The sequence below is a fragment of the Andrographis paniculata genome, unplaced genomic scaffold (assembly GCF_009805555.1).
Source record: "Andrographis paniculata isolate CXL003 unplaced genomic scaffold, ASM980555v1 Contig83END, whole genome shotgun sequence".
NCBI classification, from domain to species: Eukaryota; Viridiplantae; Streptophyta; class Magnoliopsida; order Lamiales; family Acanthaceae; genus Andrographis; species Andrographis paniculata.
In genome coordinates this window covers 3,490,116-3,518,094 of record NW_026137621.1, presented here as the reverse complement: position 1 = coordinate 3,518,094, position 27,979 = coordinate 3,490,116, and the positions used below count along the sequence as shown (strand labels likewise).

The 27,979-nt window shown below is 35.7% G+C and overlaps 4 protein-coding genes, 1 long non-coding RNA gene and 1 other non-coding gene across 6 annotated transcripts; 3 read left to right on the top strand and 3 right to left on the bottom strand.

Annotated features, from left to right (window-relative positions):
• Positions 1 to 397: 397 nt before the first annotated feature.
• Positions 398 to 5,035, bottom strand: LOC127241851 (uncharacterized). The gene is made up of 6 exons (XR_007836645.1): positions 4,274 to 5,035; positions 2,850 to 4,121; positions 2,674 to 2,724; positions 2,520 to 2,580; positions 1,125 to 1,225; positions 398 to 627 (listed from the first exon to the last, which is right to left on the bottom strand). It is a non-coding gene; the product is annotated as an uncharacterized LOC127241851 (long non-coding RNA).
• Positions 5,036 to 7,034: 1,999 nt separating this feature from the next.
• On the top strand, positions 7,035 to 8,549 carry LOC127241764 (putative late blight resistance protein homolog R1A-3). Its single transcript, XM_051260966.1, has one exon. It carries the CDS (start codon positions 7,424 to 7,426, stop codon positions 8,243 to 8,245), a length of 822 nt encoding a protein of 273 aa, XP_051116923.1. The 5' UTR covers positions 7,035 to 7,423; the 3' UTR covers positions 8,246 to 8,549.
• A 3,782-nt stretch (positions 8,550 to 12,331) lies between these two features.
• Positions 12,332 to 15,302, top strand: LOC127241763 (putative late blight resistance protein homolog R1B-14). Its single transcript, XM_051260964.1, has one exon. The coding sequence runs from the start codon at positions 12,494 to 12,496 to the stop codon at positions 15,221 to 15,223; it is 2,730 nt and encodes a 909-aa protein (XP_051116921.1). The 5' UTR covers positions 12,332 to 12,493; the 3' UTR covers positions 15,224 to 15,302.
• An 809-nt stretch (positions 15,303 to 16,111) lies between these two features.
• TRNAK-CUU (transfer RNA lysine (anticodon CUU)) lies at positions 16,112 to 16,184 on the bottom strand. The gene has a single exon. It is a non-coding gene; the product is annotated as a tRNA-Lys (tRNA).
• Positions 16,185 to 19,031: 2,847 nt separating this feature from the next.
• On the bottom strand, positions 19,032 to 21,629 carry LOC127241714 (late blight resistance protein R1-A-like). The gene has a single exon (XM_051260886.1). The coding sequence runs from the start codon at positions 21,627 to 21,629 to the stop codon at positions 19,032 to 19,034; it is 2,598 nt and encodes an 865-aa protein (XP_051116843.1).
• Positions 21,630 to 25,099: 3,470 nt separating this feature from the next.
• LOC127241772 (putative late blight resistance protein homolog R1A-10) lies at positions 25,100 to 27,979 on the top strand. Its single transcript, XM_051260979.1, has one exon. The coding sequence runs from the start codon at positions 25,210 to 25,212 to the stop codon at positions 27,865 to 27,867; it is 2,658 nt and encodes an 885-aa protein (XP_051116936.1). The 5' UTR covers positions 25,100 to 25,209; the 3' UTR covers positions 27,868 to 27,979.

The following is a 27,979-nucleotide window of genomic DNA, read 5'->3' as shown; positions in this document are numbered from 1 at the left end:
TATACTTTGTATTTATTGAAGGGTTCATTTACATTTACATTTACATTCACAACAAAAAAGAAAAGAACCTAACAAAGTGTCTGGATCAAAATGGGCAAACAATTTACATGTATCTCCATTGCCATCGTTTTCGAATCCTATCTTACAAAAAATAAAACAAATAACCAAATACGAAAAGGCGAAAAAGGAGAGACGAAAGGGAGAGAGGGCGAGTCGTGGCATCGGTATCTACTCATCAATTTCTATGGATAACACACCACACACATTGCACCTTTACTACAACATCACACATTCAATATTATGACACCTAAATCCGACCTTTTCCATGTGCTGTCTATTTTCTCATTAAATCAACTTTGTCTCTACATGAACACAAACAAATATCCACACGCAGACGTAATTATGAAAATTTCATAGATATAAATTAGTAGTAAATCATTTTCAACAAAGTCCGGACAAATTACCTATCCATCAAAGCACTTCTGAAATGGATACAAAAATACCGAACAAAATAAGAACTTCCAATGGTAAATGATGACTCAGAGGAACAAGAAAGTTCGCGAAACAACACATGGCTTACGTATAGCTCGAACATTTAAGCCCGTCTAATGATAGGATTTGTAGCACCTGAATTTGGATCAAATTTAAGAAAATTGATAAAAAACTATTTGTCAAACATTCAAATCAAACTATTTTTTTTTTTAACTTTTTTATAATTAAAAATTATTTTTACATTCAAACGTAACATTAACACTTATTTATATCATATCATACAACTATTGAAATTCAAAATTTTTACTATTCAAAATTCAAACCCAAAACCCAAACCCCCAACCAAACACACCCTTAAAATATTACTTTCAAAATAGTTGGAAAATCAACACTATATGTTGGCACAATTCCTAATAAAAATATAATATTCTCTCACAAAATATCACATTAAAATACCATTTAAACTAAAATTTAAATAATAAAGATTCAAACTCAAACCAAAAGCAAACAAGCCCTATATTTTCTATTAAAAATATTCAAATGTGAAGCATCTAGAACACTCAGAAAAAAAACACAGACAAACACACCCTTAAAATAACATAATTAACATTAGTTTGCTTAGTCTGGCTAACCTTGGAGATGCAAGCAAGATTAGGTTGTCATGAGACAGCCAAGCAAAGCTGAATTATTAGCTGAAATTTGTCCAGATTTTTGCGTGGATCTACCTACCTACCTGCAATGCATGATACAAGAAAAATAAAGGCATGAGTTGTATTAAATGAAGAAACAGAACAGAGACACACCACATGGGCTTACCACATCGTGCCAGCTACACTATGTACCGAATTTATTATACTCAGATGTGTTATTACACTTATAGGTCTTGCTTTCCAATGGATTTTTTGTCTTAGAAGTATTCCAAGATTCAGATAAACTACTGATGCTATAGCTAAACTTACCATTAGAGACTTGAGGCAGAAGCAGCAGCAATGTAACATATCAGCAAGAATCGAATTTTTAGAAAGGTACAGATAAATCGTCAAGCATTCAATAAGATTCGATGAACTACCATTTCGTTCAAGTAATGGATTATAGTGACAACAAGCTATATAATAGAACCTCTATTTCAACTAAATTGCATTTTTTGCATACCTTCGATTGAATATCCAAACATTTCCAAAAATTTTGGGTAATTCAACTAAATTACTGCTATAAATGAGCAACATTTCAAATATCAAATACCAGAATCTCTAACAACTAAAGATGCCCTTTCAACTCATTATCTAAAAGAGGGTAACTAGGTGGAATTAGGCTATTCGTAACTGCCGATAAGTGAACTTGTGATCATGGCTCAAAACCTCTAAACACCACTAAGTCCTGCTTGTTATACTGGCAGCATGTTCACACATCATAAAAAAAAAAAAAACAGAAGTATTTTATATGATAATATATATAAATTATAACCTTACTATGCAAACAGCCAAATATATTAACAACCAGTACATTATTTACTAGTTCAATTATATAGGACACCAGTGGATATTCAAATTTAAATATAACATCCAGTATTATATCCAGTTTCTCTTACATATATGTATATATACCCCACCATAATCCAAAAATAAACTGATATCCAAATGCCTACTCACATTTGTAACATATACATTTCAGACAAGAGAACTAGATGAAGTCATGTGCAATGAACAAGCCAGAATACGGACACAGTGTCAGTGTGTCACACTACAATAAACAAGTAAACAGGATTTGCATGATCAATGTACCAACAAAGAGCTGTTAGATAGAAAAGTTAAAAAATTTCCAGTATTGGCAATTTGGTATGGCTTAGAGGTAGTGAAATCACATTCATCATCTTCATTTCAGATAAAAACTGCAACGTAATAAATACTTCACAGGCCACGTTCAGATCATGATCACTACTAGAAAATCACCTGATCTCAGAAAAATCAGCAATTCTACACATTTTGATTCTAATTTACTGAATCGGTGAATCAGATAGTAATACAGACCATATAGCAAGCAATGTATTTCGGAGAAACAAGAGAAGAGATGTTTCTTGAGCTTCAGCTGCTGCGATGAAAAGGCAAAATCAAAGTATAAACTCATAGTTACAGATTCTTGCAACATCAGCTCACAATGACAAATGCAGCTTATAAGATATACCACGAAGACTGAGCTGGAAAATCCAACAGCAGAAGTTCAGAAACTCGGAAACTACAACCAATGGCAAAGAAACAAATTGTATTAAGAAGACACATCATATAGCTCAGAACACCTGATTAAGAAAATACTTCCCCTATTTACATTATACACATAATAAATTGAAGTTTTGGTTTAACCTGTCACTGTTATTGTTGATTAACAATTGATTCAATAAAAACTGGCTCATTCTCATCATCTGTAGTTCTTGCTTTATTGGTTGGTAAGTGGACATACTGCTAATATATGCTACCAAGTTTCAGCTACCATACAGGAGATAGTAGCCGTGCGCACACACACACACACGTATATATTTATATATATGTATTTAATATTCTTCTAGAGTTTCATTTTGTATTTTTTGTTTTTTGGGGTTTGAATAGTAGTTTATATATATATATATATATTATTCTGTAAGAAAAAAAAAATGTATATAGGAAATTGTTGGTTGCATAATAGAAAAAACTAAAACCAAACTTCAGAAGAAAAAACCATATTCTCAAAATTGATTCCAACCCTCATCAAGCACAAGCTGAAACCTTCTTTACGATGTATATATATATATATAAATATGATATGAAAGACACAGTTAACCTCTATTTACTTGGTGATTTTCTTCAATTTCTTTATTAAACAATTCTTACGATTACCAATAAAAATATATTATTTTCTCTTGCAAAACAACACATCTTACATAAACCAGAAACCAAGACCCCAAAAATACACAAGTAAATTGAGTCTCATCAAAGCTGAATTACTTGACTAAAAATTTTAGAATATCTTTTTGAACTCAAGCTTGAGCATTACATTCAAGCAGTTTGACAGGAGCTCGCACAACTCTAATTCTTCAATAGTAAATATTCTTAGATTTACAATAATGTACCCTGCCTTCATTTCCAGTGGAAATTGTTATTTACACTGACGCTTTTGGAGCCAAAGTGATAACCAGGCTTCAACAAAAAGCACCATTCAAATCTCCGTTCTTTTCGAGTAATCATTAGGCATAGGCTAGGCATAAATGATCAAAACAAAGCTCAGAACTATTTATAAATACGACAGAAATTAAGAAACCAAATATTGGCTATAAAAACTAACAGAAGAACTAGCAGTGTCTTGCAGTACTTAATTGCAACGCCTGCTGCTCAAACACGAAATATTATTGTCTTGCATGCCAAAAGGCCTCATCTTTCACTCACAAGGCCTTCAAACTTAACACTAAGGTTAAATTCCGCACAAATTAAAACATTTATTACAATTATGAAAAGTTACACAAGAACTAGGCATAAAATATAGTGATACCACAATAACAAATTAACATTTCACATTCTAATTTAGTAATTCATAATATTTTTCTTGTTAAATTTACTCAGGGGGCGCCCACTGTGAAGAATACAAGCATATGTAATCGCTACCTATACGAAGCAGAAAAGGGGGCAGGTTAGGAAAGCTGAGTATGTAGGAAATATATTCAAGCATGTAAAAGAGTCCTTTGCAACCCACTGCATATGTAATTTGAAAGAATGGATGATTTAAAAATCATTTGAATTAGAGAAGTAATACTCACCCGAAAGAATTTAAAAATTACATGGGAAAATGCATTATTAGTTCAAGTAAAGGTTGGTCAGTGCAAATATAATCCCATAATATATATGTATATTTTCTGCAAAATTAATCCGATATCAAATGAATTCATGCAAATTTAACTATTTAACTATATTATGTTATAAATTTAAGAGATTTTGCTGATACGGGAACCTACATGTCATCAACACAGGCATGTATCTCAGAAACATAACACAATCATGATCCAACACACTAGGTATAGAGTACCTCAGAAACACAGTTATGTTAATTAATACACTCCTGTATTTTCCGTGTTACATAATACACAACCATGTACTAAATAACACTGATGTGTTCTTGAGATATACAAGTGTGTGTGAACCCTAGGCATGTTTGATGGCACATAGGCTACCACAACGACCGTATAAACAAAGTCAATCAAAATTGCAACTCGAATTAAATTTGTATGAATTCGTTTGAAATGAGACCAATTTTACACGAAAATATAATGAGACCAATTTTGCACCGAGAAACCTATACGTAACCGCGGGCTATAAGGCTGCCTCCGCGACCAGGAATCTCAGAACACTAGCGCCATTGCTGCTTCGACCAACTACACGTCACAAAAGCCCCATCCTTTGCCTTCACGCGCGAGAAGCCGTCGATGTGAAGCTACCATCCTTGTAGCCTCTGATTGGACGTCTCGCTCGCCGAAGGGGAAGCCCAAACCCTAGCTCTAACCCTCAGCCCGCCATTTCTCACATTGTTGGTTTAATTGCAGAGTAGTTGTTGTATTTGGATCTTTTTATATGTGTTATTGGGTTTCGGGTTATGAATCTTGGATTCTGGATTTTGGGTTTGAGGGAGTGGGCTTCAACAAGAAATGGACTCCGGACTGGGCTTCTCTAACTGTGTCAACAAAATAAATGACATAATTGTTTGTTCAGCTAGTTTGGTTATAAGCCGACATATATCCAAGACATACTCTCTTCGTCCCAATTCAAAGTAATTTTTTATCATTTTCACATATCACACTTCAAAGTATCTAAATTATTTCTCTCAAATGTCCTCACTATCAACAAAGATTGTCCTATGCTAGTTTTACAGCCACCTTGTTGACTCAAAAAATCAAACCAACTGATTTGGTACGGTGTCTCCATATATCTGAAATAACTGTCTTTCTCCAACTGCTACTGTTTGTGTGTGTCTGCAATCAAACATAGACAATTGCAATTTTTGAGATTTACTTATATCGGACCGTTTTTGTCCGAAATAAAAACTAGGGTTGTCTTCGTTTGACGAATTTGTGCCTGACTTTACTATACCAACACTGTACATAATTGGAATTCAAAATCCTAATCCTATATCCTAGGCTGTTAGACCATAGGCTTCCCTTCGCACAGAAGTTGTCGCGAGAATCTCTGCGACCTGTCAACTCCAGCTCTAATTGACGAACTAGCGAACACACCCAACGGTAGGGTTGGTAGGTGAGGTAAACCCTTACAATAAAAATAAAAATAATAATAATATCTCCAAAAAAATTTAAAAAAAAAAAAATTTTAAAATATCAATTCCAACATCACTTTACTTTTTCACTTTTATTTATTTTAACAATATTTAAATATTATTAATTTTTAAACTATCACATCAATACATCACTTTTTTCAATATAATAATAATTTCTTCCAACATAATTATTACAAAATTCAAACTTTCAAACAAACACAACTTAAAAATTCATATTTAAAAATCCTCAGAAATCCAAATCCAAAATACAAATCCCCAAACAAACACACCCTAGGGGTATTTCCATCTAACAATTTTGATATGATATTTTATGAAGAAAAATAGTACTCTCTCCGTTCACTTTAACGATCACATTTACTTTTTTGCATCATTGCACTTAACATTAATAATATTTTTATATTTATAAATTTTTTTTTTACAAATGTCATTATAAAACACTAATGAAACTTTTATAATTTTTTTTAAAATTTTGTACTATATTTTGATATGTGAGTATATAGATTGAAAAAAAAAAAGAACAATTAATATATATATATTTATATAAAAAAATCAAGTGGGGTCCTCTGATCCCCTAGTAATAAAGTGCATTCGTTCTTAATGACACGGCTACCTTGCTGAATATAATTAGACATCACATGGTATTACTATAAATAACACACTTTGTATATATTAATATAATATAAATATTGCACATGAGTAAAATATATGTTATAGTTTCATACAACACACAATAATTGATACTATTTTGACACTTTGGCCAAAGCTGCCTTTGGTGATCGGCTTATTTGGGATCACTTTGATGGCCGTGCTTAGTGTTGGGGATTCCATTTACGAATATATAATTAATTGTTGCTTTTAGGTGGGACGGACATTCTACCATTAAAAAACAATATACAACATATATTTTTGCAATTTTTCTAGTATATATATATAATACTTTTTGCAATTTTTTCAATATATATATATATAATACACATATCATAACATTGATCCACTTCCTGTATCGACTGATCACAAACACTTTAAGGGGCCCAAACATCACAATGATTCACGCTTTACTTTGCAAGTGGCTATATAAAATTAAATACCTGATCAATATACAGCTTTTCCTTCCACTAACTAATTAGATTATTGGGGGAAATTTTCAAAAATTTATCTTGCTTTGCATACCTGTCAGCTGCACTTCTAATGAATGATTTACTACAAGTTTCCGTGTCAAGGTCGCAAAGAACAATTCACACTAATTTATATATTCTTCAAGTGACGTTAAACAAGCCTGAGCCTGTTCATTATTCCAATCAAAATACATTTCCCCTCATATGACTATTACAGTGAAATATTGCCCTGTGAGTGTGCTTGAAGATTGTTTTCCATGGCGTATTATGCTGCTCTTGCTTCTCTTGTGCATTTACTTGAGGATATAGTCCTTCATGATCGATACCCCAACTTCCTTCTTGCTTAACACCCAATCTTGAAATCACTCCTTGATAAATTCAGCTTTCTTGAAGAATCACTGCAAGATTATTCATCCAAAGGCGACGAAGCCGGTGACTGTGTGGAAGCACGCATAAGAGATGCGGCGTATCGAGCACAGGACATTATTGAATTGAAGATCACAGATCATATGGATTCCATATCAAGTGCGGATGTAAACATATTTTCCCATCAGATTTCTGGTTGCCAAAATGTGTTGGAAAGTCCGAGAGAAGAGGAGTGTGAAGAAGAGCTGTATCAGGTGGAGCAAGAGGCTGATTCAATTGTGGAGGAACTTAAGAAGTTCGCCATCGGGGAAAGCCACAAAACAAGTGAAGATTTGCAGCTAAGCCAGTATTCTACAACTGCCAGAGTTTCGAGAAATGATGTTATGGTGGGATTTGAGGAATATCTGATCAAAATTAGAGATCAGCTCTGTGGGCATTCATCCCAACTCCAAGTCATTCCTATCGTTGGGATGGCTGGAATTGGCAAGACCACTTTGTCTAGAGCAGCCTTTGATGATCAGCTTATTCTAGATCACTTTGATCGTCGTGCTTGGGTGGTTGCGTCTCAAGATTATCATGAGAATGCACTTCTTCTAAGCATTTTAAAATCCATGGGTGTCTGCACCGATAAATTGCAAGGACAGGGAGTGGGATTCTTAAAGGAGCTTATATACAAACAATTAATAGGTCGGAGATACCTCATTGTAATAGATGATGCATGGAATACTAAAGTTTGGGATGATATAAAGCATGCATTCCCGAATGCCTCTGATGGAAGTCGCATCTTGTTGACCACCAGGTTGTTAGATGTGGCACATTATGTCCGCAACTCCGGCTTTCTTCATGAGATGGAGTTGCTAGATGTTGATGCAAGTTGGGATTTACTTCGAAAGGAGGTGTTCTCACAAAAAAATTGCCCTCAAGAATTTGAAGATATTGGAAAGTTAATAGCTACTAAATGTTGAGGGCTTCCGCTTGCAATCGTTGTAGTTGCGGGTATTCTTTCAAGTGTCCAGACTCCACAACAATGGGAAGACATTTGTAGGAATGTGGGTTCTTTGTTGAGTAAATCCAGCGATGAACATTTGTTCAATATTCTATCTTTGAGCTCAATCATTTGCCTCATTTGCTCAAAGCTTGTTTTTCTATACATGGGAAGCTTTCCTGAAGATTATGAAACCAACGTACATAGGCTGACAAGGTTATGGGCTGCGGAGGGGTTCTTGAAATCGGATGACATGTTCAAAACCTTAGAGCAAGTGGCTGAGGAGTGCCTCGAGGATCAAGTGAAAAGAAATCTTGTTCTTATTGTAAGGAAAAGAGCGAATGGACGATTCAAGTACTGTATGATGCACGATGATTTGACAGATTTCTGTAGACAAAGAGCTGTTCATGAAGATTTCTTCCATGGGTTAAAATGGCAATGGACTGTTTCCGTAAGCACATCTACAACTTCAAAAGCAGCACGGCAGAATCACCTAATGATTATTCGGAGCCTCGGGTAGAATATGGTGCTCGTAAACGTGTTCGAACAATTCTATGGTTTGGCAGAGACCAAATCGGGAGTGCCCTTTTCTTGGAGCTTCTTGGTTTGCAATTGATGAGGATATTAGACATTTCCAATGTAATTCTTTATTGTGCGCCGCCGCCGACATTCTCTCGAATGTTTCATGTCAAGTACATGTCTCTAGTGCTAGGCAAGCTACCGGAACCACCACTCCTTGATCCAAATATTTTCAAGCTTGAGAATCTCCAAACCTTGAATCTCATTTGTCCTAATATACGGCACGACATCAGAGTGCCATCCGAGTTCTGGCAAACGGCGCGACTAAGGCATCTAGTAATTCGACAAGGGATGATATTGCCACCTGTTCCCGCCAACATATGCATGCCTGTCCGAGTACTAGGAGATCTTCAAACACTCCAGACAGTGCTCGGCTTCAAATTCACCAACAAGGCTGTAGAAATGATTCTCAACCTCAGAAAATTGAAAATATTCATCGCCGAGTCTATGCAAGGCACTAGAGTCTAGAAACTTGTTAAGATATTTTACATATTCAATTTTAGATTTGGTCTTATCCATAAATTATATTACTTAGATTTGAGTTTACGAGTATAGGCCTCTTATTTTGATGATTAATAAGACAATCTTATTATTTTTTTCCAAAATTTTTAATATGATATCGGAGCCTATTTTTCTTATGCTGTAGATATAGCCTACCAACCTACTATCTGTCGGTTGTTTGCGTGTGATCTGAAATCTATCTGCGATCTGCTATCTATATGTCTGTGTGCGATCCGAAACCTATCTGAGATTTGCTATCTGTCTCTTGTCTACGTGCGATATGACATTTTATCTTTTTCAGCTCCAATGGAGAGTGATGTCGTTTTCAGCTATGGAGTTATGTCGTTTCCTCCGAAATTTCTAACAAAACTTATGGCCTCGACAAGGTATTCCATTTGAGCCGACTCGAGGAGCTTAGAATCAGTTTTAAATACTTATCCATTCCATTCTTTTCCACAGAATCTGAACAAGCTATCTCTGTCTAATTGCCAAATTCCATGGAATGAAATGACATTAGTCGGATCCCTTCCGAGTCTGCAAGTGCTGAGGCTAAAAGAGTATTCATTTATGGGGGAAGAGTGGGAGGCCATAGAAGGGGAATTTCTGCAGCTCAAGTTCCTGCAGATGGTGAGCTTAAAGCTGAAGCATTGGAGAGCAGACGACACACACTTCCCACGCCTTCAACGCCTCAAAATCGAACATTGTGTTTATGTGGAGGAGATTCCCATTGAAATGGGAGAAATTGCATCTCTTGAAACCATTGATGTATGTTATGACAGCAAGAGATTCGGCAAAGCTTATTCTGGAAGAACAACGAAGCTTGGGAAATGATGTGCTTCGACTAATAGTCCACCATCATTTGGATTCGGATACAGATTCGGATTGAGCTGAAGCTACAGTAAGTTTTCTTGTGTTGCTTGGATTTTTCATTTTCTTGTTTTCAGTCTTCTATTGGATGTCTTTTTGTTTTTTTTTTTTTTTAAATAATACTCCTTCTGATATCCAAATTTATTTTTAATTTATTTTTTAAGAGTGTATTCAATTGGGATTATAATCGATTTTTATTTATGTGGATTTTCTAAATTCACAGTCTACGATAGATATGAATTTTAATAATTGATTTAGATGAATTTTTACAGGTGGATTCTGTAGGATTGAAGAATAATTTTTTTTATTGATATATAACTATATAAATTTATATTAAATAAAATATATTTATAATTAAAGTTATTATATATTATTATATTTTTATAAAATAAAATAAATAAATAAACCGTGTGTTTGTTTGAGGATTGGATTTTAAATACACTGCACATCTCATTTTTCCATATGCTCCGCAATTCATGCGAGCTCTGTTTTAGCTAGTTTGTTTGAACACCTATTTATATTACATTATACTAACTATTCAAATTCAAAATTTTTACTGTTCAAATTCAACTCAAAATCCAAACCTCCAAACAAACACATATATAATTATTAATAATGTAAAAAATATTATAGCATATATAACACTACTATATTATATATTAGTAATATTTTGTATTTTATAGTTTTTTAGTATTATATTATCATTTAATATATCAAATTATTTTTATATTTTTTATTAGTTTTTACTATTATTTATATAATCTTTTACATAAAAAAATAAATATGTATATAAATAAAGTAAAAACACATAATTTACGATTTTTGAAATAAATATTAAAATAAAAAAAAAAATAAATATAAACTAACGGTTCAACTAAAAAAGATATATAAATATCTATTCCACTGTCACCGATATAACAATACAGTGTATTCAATAATTAAAAAGGGAGAACGATAATATATTGTATTTAATAATTGAAAAGAAAAGACAACAATAATATATATTTATTATGATAGTAATATTTTTTAAATATTATATTTATAATATAAAAATATATATTTTCAAAAAAAATTGATAATTTGAATTTATTATTTTTATTAAAAATTATAATTATATTAATAAATATTATCATATTATTTATCACATATACAATAATAATAACAACAACAACAACAACAACAACAACAACAACAACAATAATAATAATAATAATAATAATAATAATAATAATAATAATTTTAAGAATCTATCAAAATCTCTACTTATTAGCAAATATTTTATACAATACAAAATTTTTATAATTTTTCATCAAAACCCAATGAAGTCCATAGACTTTTAGGGTGTGTTTGTTTGAAGGATTTTGGTGGATTTCCACTATTCATCCAATTTTTTCCCCCAAAAACATCAAATCAAACACCTATTTTTTATTTTTTATATTATACTAAAAATCAATTTTACATTCAAAACATCACATCAAACCCTATTTATATCACATCATACAACTATTTAAATTCAAAATTTTTACTATTCAAATCCCAACTCAAAATCCAAACCCCCAAACAAACACACCCTTAATGAATTGTTGAATACCTTAGGATCTTTAAAAGACTTTAAAAAATCTAGATTGAATATCTCCAGATTTTATAAGACTCTTAAAAATGTTAATTGAATACGTCCAAATTTTAAAAGACTATCTCAGATGGAATACACTCAAATTTTAAAAATACAACAAAATCTTACATGGTATTATTGATAATTTAAAATAAAAATTAATATATATTGACTAAAAAATTTTAGACGTAATAATTTTATTTTTTATATTCATAAAATTCTAAAGTTATTCAGATAAGTTTGATTGAAAATTTTAATGTAAATAATTTTTTGATCAGACTTTTGTGAGAGAAATGGTGGTGTTACACGGAAATGTTTATAGCCCTATGATCGAGACGGTGTGAATTCGTTTCCGGCGTTGGGTTTTAAGGGGCCCCAAGAAACACAATTATTAAAGCTTTACTTTGAAAGTGACCAGACGTAAATGGTGCAATATCGAACTTTTTTCGGAATTATTGGTGTTCTTTTCCACCATATATCATCCTTTTAATGAGTGGTGTACAAACATCAGGGACAAGGTCACTAAGGAAAAAATCACAGTAACATTATCTTCAAGTGAAGTTGGATCGACAAGCCTAAACCAGTTCAGTATTCAAATATTAATTTAATTTCCTCATGAGAGAAGCCATTGTTTGCCATTGCTATATCCGTGCTTGAAGATTGTTTTCCATGGCGTATTATGCTGCTCTTGCTTCTCTTGTGCATTTACTTGAGGATATAGTCCTTCATGATCGATACCCCGACTTCCTTCTTGCTAACCACCCAATCTTGAAATCACTCCTTGATAAATTCAGCTTTCTTGAAGAATCACTGCAAGATTATTCATCCAAAGGCGACGAAGCCGGTGACTGTGTGGAAGCACGCATAAGAGATGCGGCGTATCGAGCACAGGATATTATTGAATTGAAGATCACAGATCATATGGATTCCATATCAAGTGCAGATGTAAACATATTTTCCCATCAGATTTCTGGTTGCCAGAATGTGTTGGAAAGTCCGAGAGAAGAGGAGTGTGAAGAAGAGCTGTATCAGGTGGAGCAAGAGGCTGATTCAATTGTGGAGGAACTTAAGAAGTTCGCCATCGGGGAAAGCCACAAAACAAGTGAAGATTTGCAGCTAAGCCAGTATTCTACAACTGCCAGAGTTTCGAGAAATGATGTTATGGTGGGATTTGAGGAATATCTGATCAAAATTAAAGATCAGCTCTGCGGGCATTCATCCCAACTCCAAGTCATTCCTATCGTTGGAATGGGCGGAATTGGCAAGACCACTTTGGCCAGAGCTGCCTTTGATGATCCGCTATCTGTGTATCATTTTGATCGTCGTGCTTGGGTGGTTGTGTCTCAAGATTATCATGAGAAGGTACTTCTTCTAAGCATCTTAAAATCCATGGGTGTCTGCACCGATAAATTGCAAGGACAGGGAGTGGGATTCTTAAAGGAGCTTATATACAAACAATTAATAGGTCGGAGATACCTCATTGTAATAGATGATGTATGGAATACTAAAGTTTGGGATGATATAAAGCATGCATTCCCGAATGCCTCTGATGGAAGTCGCATCTTGTTGACCACCAGGTTGTTAGATGTGGCACATTATGTCCGCAACTCCGGCTTTCTTCATGAGATGGAGTTGCTAGATGTTGATGCAAGTTGGGATTTACTTCGAAAGGAGGTGTTCTCACAAAAAAATTGCCCTCAAGAATTTGAAGATATCGGAAAGTTAATAGCTACTAAATGTCGAGGGCTTCCACTTGCAATCGTTGTAGTTGCGGGTATTCTCTCAAACATCAAGACACCAAAACAATGGGAAAACATTTCTAGGAATGTGGGTTCTTTGTTGAGTAAATCGGGCGATGAACACTTGTCCAATATTCTATCTTTGAGCTACAATCACTTGCCTCATTTGCTCAAAGCTTGTTTTCTATACCTGGGAAGTTTTCCCGAAGATTATGAAATCAACGTGCGTAGGCTCACGAGGTTGTGGGTTGCGGAGGGGTTCTTGAAATCGGATGAAATGCTCAAAACCTCAGAGGAACTTGCTGAGGAATGTCTGGAGGATCTAGTGAAAAGAAATCTTGTTCTTATTGTAATGAAGAGAGCGAATGGACGATTCAAGAAGTGCATGATGCATGATGTTTTGAGAGATTTCTGTCGACAAAGAGCTGTTCATGAAGGTTTCTTCCATGGTTTATATTGGCATCGGTGTCTCGAGAACTGGAAGCACATCAGGAAGTCAGAAAGTAGCACGGAAGAATCATCCGATGATTATTCGGAGCCTTGGGTAAAAGATGGTGCTCGTAAACACGTTCGAACACTTCTATGGTTTAAGACAGGGCCATATTGTAGAGACGCTTTCTTAAAACTTCTTGGCTTAAGGTTGATGAGGATTTTGGATGTTTCCAATACACCCCTTTATTTTGCGCCGCCAACTTTCTCGCGAATGTTTCATGTCAAGTACGTCTCTCTTGTCCTAGGCGAAACACCGAAACCACCACTCCTTTGTCCGAATATTTTCAAGCTGGATAGTCTCAAGAATCTCCAAACCTTGAAGCTCTATTCTCTTTATGGTAATCACGAAAGCTCAATCCGATTGCCATCTGAGTTCTGGCAAATGGTGCGACTACGGCATCTTTTAATTTATCACGGCATTACATTGCCACCGGTTCCGGAGGACAGAGACATGCCAGCGCTAGAAGATCTGCAATCACTTGAGACAGTAAACGATTTCGAATTCACCAACAGGGCTGTAGAAATGATTCCCAACCTCAGAAAATTGAAAATGTCAATCTCTTACAAGTATAACCGTGATGTCTGGGAACAGGAGTATGGCCTCAGCAGTCTACTTGATTTTCGCCGACTTGATGAGCTTAATATCAGGTTTAATAATGGGTTCCATTTTTTTGATACTTCATTGGGGAGCAACTTTGCATTTCCGAAGAATCTTAATAAGTTATCGCTGCATAATTGCCGACTGCCGTGGAATGAAATGACATTAATCGGATCTCTTCCGAGTCTGCAAGTGCTGAGGCTAAAAGATAAATCATTTGTGGGAGAAGTGTGGGAGACCATTGAAGGGGAGTTTCTGCAGCTCAAGTTCTTGCAGATGAGGGACTTAAATCTGAAGCATTGGAGAGCTGACGATACACACTTTCCACGCCTTCAATGCCTCAAAATCGAAAGTTGTGTCTATTTGAAAGAGATCCCCATGGAAATAGGGAATATTGCATCTCTTGAAACCATTGACATACATGTAGACAGCCACGGCGCAAGAGATTCTGCGAGGCTTATTGTTGAAGAACAACGGGGCTTGGGAAATGATGTGCTTCGACTAATAGTCTACCATTATTTAGAATCCGAATCGGATTCGGATTCGGATTCGGATTCGGATTCGGATTGACGCGAACCTTAGAGTAAGTTTGTTTGCTTTGCATGGCTTTTCTTATTTTTATGTGATATATAAAATAGGCTAAATTGTACTCCCTCGTCCAACTACAATCGACACTATTTCCATTTTTGTCTGACCCGTAACAATTGACACCTTTCTATTTTTGGTAAAAATTATTAAACGAAAACATATTTAACAAATACTCCTTCCGTCCGCTTACAAAGTTTACATGTTTCTATTTTGGGACGTCCAATTACCGAATTTACGTTTCATTAAATACCCTACTTTTTTTTTTTTTGCCACAAATACCCTTACTTTACATCACTTCATTACTTTTACACAAAAAAAAATAAAGGCAAAAATATCATTACACTACTTTTAACTACTTACTATAATTAAAATAATATTATTTCTTAAACACTGCGCAAAAAGTAAACGTAACCCTTGTAAATGGACAGAGGGAGTATAAATCAACTTAATTAATCCGCTCAAAACCTCTTTATTTCTACCTCTCTCTCCTAAAAAAAAATAAATATTTTTATCTATATTTAAAACTACATATCTTTTATAAAATTAATTTATGTTAATTATAAATAAATAAAAATATATTTTTATTTACTTGTATTATAGAATATTTTATTCTCTACAAAATATATTCATATTGAATATATTTTTAATTGCTAAAATATTTAAACATATATTAAATTTTTTTTAACCATATATATTAAATTTATTTTAAAATTATAAATATTATTAATTATACAAAAAAAATAATATAATAAATAATTAAACATCCTTAACTTGTCCCTAATCAAAGGGTTATGTCAAATACCGTGAATGCGTGCTTAAGATAATACAATTATTCAAATTTGATTTAAAAAACTAAGTATAAACATATGACGCCCACCGTGGGGCTCGAACCCACGACCACAAGGTTAAGAGCCTTGCGCTCTACCGACTGAGCTAGACGGGCAACCTGTTCCTATTTTTTTAATTTACTATATATTTAGTGTTACATAACAAGATAATATTTTCCATTACAAGTTTTGATTAAATAATCGCCACAATTTTGTTTCTTTTTCGAAATTTATAAAATTACAAATACTACCCAGTCCGTCTCAACTAATTTGTATCATTATCCTTACGCAGAGTTTTAGGTATTTTGTAATTAATAAATAATTAAAAAATATATTAATAAAAATAACTATGATTTAATAAAAATAATTATAAATTAAAATTAAAATAATTAAATAGTTTAATTATAATTAAATATATAATTTTAAAATGTGATTAAAATTTATAATTATATTTAAAAAAATAAATTAAATTAAGTGGAACAGAATGAATATTAAAAGTATCATACAAAAATTAATTTTTATTAAAAATATTATATCATATACTCTCTTCATCAGTAAATTTAGTCCTTCTTCATTAAATTTACTTCATTACAAATTGGTAAAGTCAACAATATTATTCTTCATTCAAAACCTATTTAACATTATCTTTGTTCACTAGGGTGTGTTTGTTTGGGGGTTTGGATTTTGGATTGGGATTTGAATAGTAAAAATTTTGAATTTGAATAGTTGTACGATGTGATATAAATAGGGTTTGATGTGATGTTTTGAATGTAAAATTGATTTTTAGTATAATATAAAAAATAAAAAATATGTGTTTGATTTGATATTTTTGGGGGGAAAAAATTGGATGAATAGTGGAAATCCTCCAAAATCCTTCAAACCAACACACAAGGTGTATCTCTTCTTGTTTTTTTTTTTTTTTGGAAATTCTAACTAAAATTTCAAAAATACTATTTAACTATTTTTTTATTTTTATCATTTTTTAATAAATTATTCATTATTTTAATCTCTGTGTCTTACACAAATATTCTAATTATTTATTTATTTATATTACTTCATTGGTCCACCACTAAATATCTGTTTATTATTGACTTAGATCTTAATGATATTTTCTCTATCTCAAATCAAAATATCATACTATTTCCGTTCTTCTCATTCTCATTCTAAGGTATTTATTTTTTATTTTAATAAAATAATTATACATTAATATCAAAATATTTTTAATTTTTTACCTAAATTAGAAACATACATTTACTTTATACATAAATTAAAAATCAAATAAAAAAACATCAAAACTTTTTAAATAGTTTCACTCATTAATTAAATAATATTATTTATCAATATACTAGGTGAAACCCAAAATCTCATTTTAGGTGAGAAAAAAAAAAATTAAATTTCAATAGTAATTTACTGTATATTTTGTATATAAGTATTATTTTATCTGTATTTTATTTTAATATAATAAAATTAATGTGAATAAATATAAATATAAATATATTTGTAATATATTCCTATAATAATATTCATATTTATTAATATAAAAATCAAAATTTATATTTAAACAATAAAAAATAATAAAATAAACACACTCCCATTGTGCAAAGCATACGAAAGTAACAAACGGTGTATTTTCATACTCGGCTCGACTCGTTAACGTTCGCGAACGAGCTTTAATCGAGCCGAGTTCAAACAGCTCTATTCATACTCATCTATGGATATTTTGTATTTTCTGAGGTTGGGTTAAATCATTTCTACTTCCTTGTTGGTGAATTTTAGGGTGTGTTTGTTTGGAGGAAATGGAATGAATAGTGTATATTAAATCCAATCCCCCAAACAAACACACCCTAACTACTGTCTCGAGTGTTTGCAGATCTAACAGTGGAGTGCCTTCGAACAAAGGTAGACGTGGCAATTTCATAGCTGGAATAATTACAAGATGCCTTAGTCGAACCATTTGCCAGAATTCAGATGGCAATCTGATGTGATCACCCTGCTTTAAATATCGACAATAAAGATTCAATGTTTAGAGATTCTCCAGCTTGAAAATGTTTGGATAAAGGAGTGGTGGTTCCGGTAGCTGGCCTAGAACCAGAGAGATGTACTTGACATGAAACCGTTGGGGACTACTGTCATTTGCGGATAAATAATTAATGGCTACGTTTCCCTAACAGTTTGAGTTTTTAGGTAAGACGGTCATTCTAACCATAGAATTGTTCGAACATGTTTACGAGCACCATATTCTACCCTAGGCTCCGAATAATCACTGGATGATTCTGCTGTGCTGCTTTTGAAGTTGTAGATGTGCTTACAGAAACACCATTGCCATTTTAACCCGTGGAAGAAACCTTCATGAACAGCTCTTTGTCGACAGAAATCTCTCAAAACATCATGCATCATGCACTTTTGGAATCGTCGATTCCCCCTTTTCTTTACAATAAGAACAAGATTTCTTTTTACTAGATCCTCGAGGCACTCCTCGGCCACTTGCTCTAAGGTTTTGAACATTTCCGAAAAGAATATTATAGCTCAAAGATAGAATATTGGAGGGTTCAGTTACCCTACTCCCAATATATTGTGTTCCTCATATACCGATCAATCACCATCCGCCATGTGTATTTTTGAAACAAAAAGTTTAATTATATAGGAAGGTCCGCATGGACCTTTCAGAGAGAACTAAATGAAACATAAAGAATGGAATATCTTGGATAAGAAAGCCACAGAAGAATGATACAGAAATAACAATTTAGTTAATGCAACAAAAGAAGACATAATTAAGGGATGCTCCGATTCTTAGCTGTTGGGGACTTTTAGGTGAGATGGCGATCCCCATTTCGTATATGCATGTGCAAGTTTCGCATACAAATTCCGAAAAGACGGATAATTAAGTCAGATAGATAGATTCATCCGAATTGCATGAAAGGCAAGAAAACTTACTCAAGGCGCGCCTCCGAATCCAAATCTATTTAGTGAACAAAAACACGAAGATCATCATTTCCCTCGCTTCGTTGTTCTTCTAGAATATCCTTTGCAGAATTTCTTGCTCCCATACTGCTATCATACACAGTAATGGATTCCAATGTCCCGATCTCCCCAATTTTGTCGGGGATCTTCTCTAACCGGTAGCACTCGTAGATTTTGAGGTGTTGAAGGCGTGGGAAGTGCGTGTTGTCTGCTCGCCAATGCTTCAAATTTAGTCCCTCCATGAGCAAGAACTTGAGCTGCTGGAATTCTCCTTTGACTGGTTTCCATTCTTCTCCCGAAAATGAGTAGTCTTTTAGCATGAGAACTCGGAGGCTCGGAAGGGAACCGACTGCTGTCATTTCATTCCAATGAAGTTTGCAACGAAACAAAGATAGCTTCTTAAGATTTTCCGGAAAGGCAAAGCTACTCCCCAAGGAATTACCAGATTGCATATTGATGTTGAAACTTATTCTAAGCTCCTCAAGTCGGCGTAGATGGACTAGATTGCCAAGGCCATACATCTCCCAGATTCGACTGGTTCCCTCAGTGATGGAAATATTCAATTTTGTAAGGTTGGGAAGCATTTCTACAGCCTTCTTGGTGAATACGAAATTCTCTACTGTCTCGAGTGTCTGCAAATCTTCTAGTCTCCGGACAGGTAATGGTGCATTTCCATCCGGAGAAAGAGGTGGCAATGTCATTGATGGACTAATTATAAGGTGCCTTAGTCGCGCCATTTGCCAAAATGCAGGCGGCAAGTTGAACCAGAGGCGAGGAATATAAGGACTATATATCATCAAGGTTTGGAGGCTCCGGAGCTTGAATATATGTGGAAGAAATTGAAGTTTTTCATTCCCGCCAAGTTTCAGAGCGACGTACTTGAGATGACACATCCGTGAGAATGCCCGTGGCGCAGAACAGCGCTCGGCATCAGATGCATCCAATATTTTCAACAGTCGGAAGCTTGGACATTCCAAGACAGAGACATTCTCGAAGTTCAGTCTGTTAAACCATAAAATGGTTTGGACTTGTTTACGAGCACCTTGTGCTGCCCACGGCTCAGAATAAGCATCTGAGTTCGTATTGCGCAGTCGGAAACATCGCTCCCAGTCTATCCCATGAAAGAAACCTTCATTCACAGCTCTTTGTCTACAAAAATCTCTCAAAACATCGTGCATCATGCAGTTCTTGAATCGTCCATTCGCCCTTTTCTTTACAATAAGAACAAGATTTCTTTTCACTAGATCTTCGAGACATTCCTCTGCCATTTGCTCTGCAGTTTCGAATCTTTCAACTAATTTCAAGAATCCCTCCGCAACCCACAACCTTGTTAGCCTACGTACGTTGATTTCAGAGTCTTCCGGAAAACTTCCAATGTATAGAAAACAAGCTTTGAGCAAATGAGGCAAGTGATTGTAGCTCAAAGATAGAATGTTGGATAAGTGTTCATCGCCAGATTTACTCAAGAAAGAGCAGACATTTCCGGAAACCTTTTCCCAATGTTGTGTTGTTAAAATGTCTGAAAGGATACCTGCAATTACGACAATCGCAAGTGGAAGCCCTTTGCATTCGCTTGCTATGAGCTTTCCGATATCTTCCAAATCTTGAGGGCAATGTTCTTGAGCGAACACCTTTTCCCGAAGTAAATTCCAACTCGCATCCTCGTCTAGGAATTGCATCTCATGAAGAAACTCGGAGCTGCGCACATAATTCGCCACATCTACCAATCTAGTAGTTAATAAGATTCGACTCCCATCGAAGGAATTTGGGAATGCATGCTTTATATCATCCCAAACCTTGGCACTCCAAACATCATCGATTACAATGAGGTATCTTCGACCTATTAAACCTTTATATATATGCTCCTTTAAAAATCTCACTTCTTTTCCATTCAATCCATCGATTTCAACATCCATGCATTTTAAGACGTTTAGAAGAACTTCATTTACACGATAATCTTGAGATACGACTATCCAAACAAGGCGATCGAAGTATTCCAAAATAAGCCGATCATTGAAGGCAGCTCTAGCCAAAGTAGTCTTGCCCATTCCGCCCATTCCAACGATGGGAATGACTTGGAGTTCGGATGAATGCCCACAGAGCTGATCTTTAATTTTCAGCAGATCTTCATCAAATCCAACCATAGTATTAACACCAGTTGATGTTGATTTCAACGTACCGGTAGGAGCAGAATAGTTCTTTCCCTGAAGATCTTCGTTTCCCGGGCTCTCCTTCATAGTTATAACATCTTTCACAATGGAATCCACATCTTCATACACCTTCAACAAGTCGTCCATGGCAAGTCGTTGACTAGTACTGAACTTAAGATCTCTCCCATTTGCATCGACCTGATTTGAGATCCCGGTTTCAATAACATCTTGCGCTCGATACGCCACGTCTCTTATGCGCGCTTCCACGTTGACATTGGCCTCGTCGCCATTGGATGAATAATCTTGCAGTAATGCTTCCAGAAAGCTGAACTTTTCATGGAGAGTTTTTACGATTGGCTGTTTACAAAGATAGAAATTCGGATATCGATCACGAAGAATTATGTCGTCGAGTAAGTGCACAAGAGAAACAAGAGCAGCATAATATGCCATTTCCAGCAATCGTCTTCTTCTTCCTCACAAACACACACACAAAGGCAATATTCCAGTACAGTAATGTCAACGAAATGGTTTTAAAGTGATCTGAGAAATCGTGTTTAGATAATAACTTCCGACAGGGTTTTCCGACCTCACATGGTGACACAATAGAGATTTAATAAACAGGCTGTACCTGCAGAGTTTGAACAAATTTTATATAGCAACTCACCGAGGCGTGAATAGTAGTGGTTCTTGGAAGAGTTCGATCAACAGTTTTTTATATCTTTTGTGATTTACATTAGTTTTTTTTTTTTTCTTTACGTGAAATATAAAAATTAATATTTTGTATTTAATTGTTGATTTTTCGAATGTGAATAATATTTATTAGATTAATGTATATGCATATCATATTTTTTTAATATTTATACAAAATTGTTTCACCAAAAACTCTATGACAAACAAACTAGTATCTCATTTATTTTTTTTTATTTAATCCACTTGTATTGTTTCTTCTAATATTTCTATTGAACTTTTTATTTATTTTAATTATGTATGTCATCCCAAATTCTCATTACAAATTAAAGTCCCTTATTTTGCTTTTTTATCGTTTCTAATTTGATCTTACGAATTCTACGTTTGTAGGCATTATAAGATACACTGCTAGAAAATGTAGTGTTTATCCAATGGGCATTCTTTGTTGAGTAAATCTGGCGATGAACACTTGTCCAATATTCTATCTCTGAGCTACAATCACTTGCCTCATTTGCTCAAAGCTTGTTTTCCCTATGAAATTGAGGTTCGTAGGCTCACGAGGTTGTGGGTTGCGGGGATTCTTGAAATCAGTCGAAATGTTCAAAACCTTAGAGGAAGTCGCCGAGGAATGTCTCGAAGATCTGGTGAAAAGAAATCTTGTTCTTATTGTAAAGAAAAGAGCAAATGGACAATTCAAGAAGTGCATGATGCATGATGTTTTGAGAGATTTTTGTCGACAAAGAGCTGTACATGAATGTTTCTTCCATGGGTTAGATTGGGAAAGGTGTCTTAGAAATAACAGGGACAAGTCTGTAGGAAACTCGGCAGAATCATCGTATGATTATTTGGAGCCTTGGGTAGAATATGGTGCTCGTAAACATGTTCGAACAATTCTATGGCTTAACAGATCGAATTTTGAGAATGCCTATTTTTTTTAACATCTTGGGTTGAGATTGTTGAAGATTTTGGATGTATCCGACGTAAAGCTTTTGTCTGTGCCGCCGGCACTCCTTCAAATGTTTCATGTCAAGTACATTTCCCTGCTGTTAGTCTGGATGAAGGAAGATATTTGTAAGAATATTTTCGAGCTGGAGAATCTCCAAACCTTCGATATTTATTATCCTTCTAGTTTGCGCAGCTCTTCCATATTGCCATCTGAATTCTGGCAAATGGCGCGACTAAGGCATCTTATAATTCATCCACTTATGGAATTGCCGCCTCTTCCTAGTACCACCAGAGGCTTGCCTCTAGAGGATCTGCAAACACTCGAGACAGTGCGGAATTTCAAATTCAGCAAGACCGCTGTAGAAATGATTCCCAACCTCAGAAAATTGAAAATATTCATCGATCACTGCACGTAAACTAGTTCAATCTGTGAGGAATATGACCTCAGCTGTCTACTCGATCTGCGCCGAATTGAGGAGCTACGAATCAGCTTTGGTTCCGTGTTTTTTGGCTTCGGCACTTCCTTGAGGAGTGGCTTTGGCTTTCCGCAGAATCTAAAGAAGTTATCTTTGCATGGTTGCCAGCTCCCATGGAATAAAATGACATTAGTCGGATCACTTCCGAGTCTGCAAATGCTGAGGCTAAAATATAATTCATTTGAGGGAGAAGAGTGGGAGGCATAGAAGGAGAATTCCAGAAGCTCAAGTTCCTGCAGATGAAATCTTTAGAGCTGAAGCATTGGAGAGCAGATGACACTCACTTCCCACGCCTTCAATGCCTCAAGATCGAAAAGTGTCTCAACTTAGAGGAGATTCCCATCGAAATTGGGGAAATTGCATTACTGCAAACCATTAATGTGTATCATAGCAACAACATCAAAGTAGACGAGTCTGCGAGGCTTATTCTGGAAGAACAACGAAGCCTCGGAAATGATGTGCTTCGAGTACTTGTTCGCGGGTTTAGCTAAATATACTCCCGGTTGGAGATGGTCTTAATCCTCGATGCAACAACCTTGAGAAAGCAGTTGATTGAGTCGTGTTGAATATATCCATATTAGAAAAAAATGTGGGATCTCCCTAAGTTTATAAAGGTGAAGGGCCCTCCACCTATCGACTATTACCAATTGGTCTTAGGTTGGAAGCTCGGATTCTATCTTTATATGGTATCAGAGCTATGGTGTCCGTATTGATTTTAGGTTGGAAGCTCAAATTCTATCTCGAGGGGAGTGTTGAATAGATCCCTTGGTTTATAAGGGTGAATACTCCTATCACCAATTGGTTTTAGATTGGAGGCTCGGATCCCTTCTTAACAAGTTGTTTATCCTATTCTGCTATATACAGCCAAGTTGAACTTTAAGTTCAGAATGGTTGAGTTTCGCGGTTGAGCCCGCAGCTCCTAAATCCCTCGACAAGTAAACCCCTGCCGGCCCAACAAGATAATTCATAGCAGGCGAATAAGTGTGGAAGGTTTTTGAACCTATGACCTCACGGCACGAGTCCATCCCGATACTACCAAGTCATCCCTTACGGGGCATGGAAGGCGAATCAAGTGTGGCAAACAAGACCTGGAGGTTTTTGAACCCATGATCTGACTGTCACGAGTTCATCCCGACGCTACCGGTCATCCCTTACGGTAGAGGTGGCAAAAATAAGCCCGACCCGAGAACGGCACAGAAAAACTGTGTTTGGGCTCCAAAAATAGATCCCAAAATTTTCAGGTCGTGCCTAAACCGCTAATGAACCGGGCCGTGCCCGAGCTCATGAAGATCAGGTCCTGCTTGGCCCGGTCTGATTTTTAAAATTAATATTTAAATTTTAGTAAATTTATATATATATATATATATTAATTTTTGAAATAAATACAAAAATTATAATATAAATAAATATATGTTTGGTTCTGAGAGCACGGTTTGGAATCGGGTCGGGCCACCCCTAAAATCTCAAAATACAACCAAACAAAAGTTTCCCCTGTTTTATTTTCTCCTCTACTTCTCTCTTTATTTCAACAGTTGGGGAACTTCTGAATGTTTATCAATATCACATAAGATGATCGAAGGGTGTGGATTGGGAGTATTTGAAGGGGTCCCAAGAAACACAATAATTCACACAATTGACATGGCCTTACAAAAGTGAATATCAATATCCAACTTTTTTCCTTCAAACTGAATTATTGGGAGTATTTTCCACCGTATATTAATACTCCTTTCCTTTCTGCATGCACTATTAATGAGTGATTTACTACAAGCTTGTGGGTCAAGTTCACTACTAAAAAGTCACATTAATATTGTCTTCAAGTGAAGATGGAGGAAACAACCTAAGCCTATTCAGTATTCCAATCTAAATACATTTTTCCTCTATTACAAGGGAGAAGCCATAGTTTGCCATTAAGATTGTTTTCCATGGCGTATTATGCTGCTCTTGCTTCTCTTGTGCATTTACTTGAGGATATAGTCCTTCGTGATCGATACCCCAACTTCCTTCTTGCTAAACACCCAATCTTGAAATCACTCCTTGATAAGTTCAGCTTTCTTGAAGAATCACTGCAAGATTATTCATCCAAAGGCGACGAAGCCGGTGACTGTGTGGAAGCACGCATAAGAGATGCGGCGTATCGAGCACAGGATATTATTGAATTGAAGATCACAGATCATATGGATTCCATATCAAGTGCAGATGTAAACATATTTTCCCATCAGATTTCTGGTTGCCAGAATGTGTTGGAAAGTCCGAGAGAAGAGGAGTGTGAAGAAGAGCTGTATCAGATGGAGCAAGAGGCTGATTCAATTGTGGAGGAACTTAAGAAGTTCGCCATCGGGGAAAGCCACAAAACAAGTGAAGATTTGCAGCTAAGCCAGTATTCTACAACTGCCAGAGTTTCGAGAAATGATGTTATGGTGGGATTTGAGGAATATCTGATCAAAATTAAAGATCGGCTCTGTGGGCATTCATCCCAACTCCAAGTCATTCCTATCGTTGGAATGGGCGGAATTGGCAAGACCACTTTGGCCAGAGCTGCCTTTGATGATCCGCTATCTGTGTATCATTTTGATCGTCGTGCTTGGGTGGTTGTGTCTCAAGATTATCATGAGAAGGTACTTCTTCTAAGCATCTTAAAATCCATGGATGTTAGAACTGATGAATCATGTGAAGAGGAAGAGGGATTGTTAAAGCAGCATATATACCAGCATTTAATAGGTCGAAGATACCTCATTGTACTAGATGATGTATGGAGCACTAAAGTTTGGGACAATATAAAGCACGCCTTCCCGAATGTCTCTGATGGCAGTCGCATCTTGTTAACTACTAGGTTATCGGATGTTGCCCATTATGTCAACAACTCCGGTTTTCTTCATGAGATGCAGTTCCTCGATGTCAATGCTGGTTGGAATTTACTTCGAGAGAAGGTGTTTGGACGAAGAAATTGCCCTCAAGAATTGGAGGATATTGGAAAGTTCATAGCTAGTAAATGTCGAGGCCTTCCACTCGCAATTGTTGTAATTGCAGGTATTCTTTCAGATGTCCAGACTCAACAACATTGGAAAAACATTTCTAGGAATGTGGGCTCTTTGTTGAGTAAATCTGGCGATGAACACTTGTCCAATATTCTATCTCTGAGCTATAATCACTTACCTCATTTGCTCAAAGCTTGTTTTCTTTACATCGGAAGTTTTCCGGAAGACTATGAAATCGATGTGGGCAGGCTCACAAGGTTGTGGGTTGCGGAGGGATTCTTGAAATCAGTCGAAATGTTCAAAACCTTAGAGGAAGTCGCCGAGGAATGTCTCCAGGATCTGGTGAAAAGAAACCTTGTTCTTATTGTAAAGAAAAGAGCAAATGGACAATTCAAGAAGTGCATGATGCACGATGTTTTGAGAGATTTTTGTGGACAAAGAGCTGTTCATGAAGGTTTCTTCCACGGGTTAGATTGGGAAAGGTGTCTCAGAAATAACACGGACAAATCTGTAACCAGCTCGGCAGAATCATTGTATGATTATTCAGAGCCTTGGGTAGAATATGGTGCTCGTAAACATGTTCGAACAATTCTATGGTTCAAAAGGTCGACAATCAATAATGCTTCTTTCTTCAAATATCTTGGCTTGAGATTGTTGAAGATTTTGGATGCAGCCGATGTAAAGCTCTGGCCTGTGCTGCCGGAACTCTTTCGGATGTTTCATGTCAAGTACATTTCTCCACCACTCGGCTGGAGTGAAGTAGATCTTCTTTCTGAGAATATTTTCAAGCTGGAGAATCTCCAAACCTTGAATGTTTATTTATCTCAACAATGGTACAACTTCAAATTTCCATCTGAATTCTGGAAAATGGCGCGACTAAGGCATCTAATAGTTCATCGAGCTGTGAAATTGCCGCGTCTTCCTATTATCAGAGGATTGCCGCTAGAAGATCTGCAAACACTCGGCACAGTGCGGAATTTCAAATTCAGCAAGACAGCTGTAGAAATGATTCCCAACCTCAGAAAATTGAAAATATTATTCGATCAGTACCCGAAAACAACTAGTTCAATCTGGGAAGAATATGGCCTCAGCAGTCTACTCCATCTGCGCCGACTCGAGGAGCTTCGAATCAATTTCAACAGGCTTTTTCATTTCGGCACTTCCTTGGGGAGTAGTTTTGCCTTTCCACAGAATCTTACCAAATTATCTTTGTCCGGTTGCCGACTCCCATGGAATAAAATGACATTAGTCGGATCCCTTCCCAGTCTGCAAGTGCTGAGGCTAAAAGAGGATTCATTCGAGGGAGAAGAGTGGGAGGCCATAGAAGGGGAATTCCAGCAGCTCAAGTTCCTGCAGATGAAGGACTTAAATCTGAAGCATTGGAGAGCAGACGACATGCACTTCCCGCGCCTTCAATGCCTCAAAATCGAATGGTGTCGGATTTTGAGGGAGATCCCCATGGAAATTGGGGAAATTTCAGCACTGGAATCCATTACTGTATATTATTGCAGCGGTGTTGTAGAGGAGTCTGCGAGGCTGATTCTGGAAGAACAACGAAGCCTGGGAAATGATGCGCTTCGAGTCATTGTTCGCGGGTATTGGTAGGGTACAGGTGATTAATTCAAAATAGATTCTGCCAAACTTTGAAGGTGAACCTTTGTTTAAATAGAAATTTTTGGAGGTTACTGAAATTTTGAAAGTCTGAGAAAAACTAGAG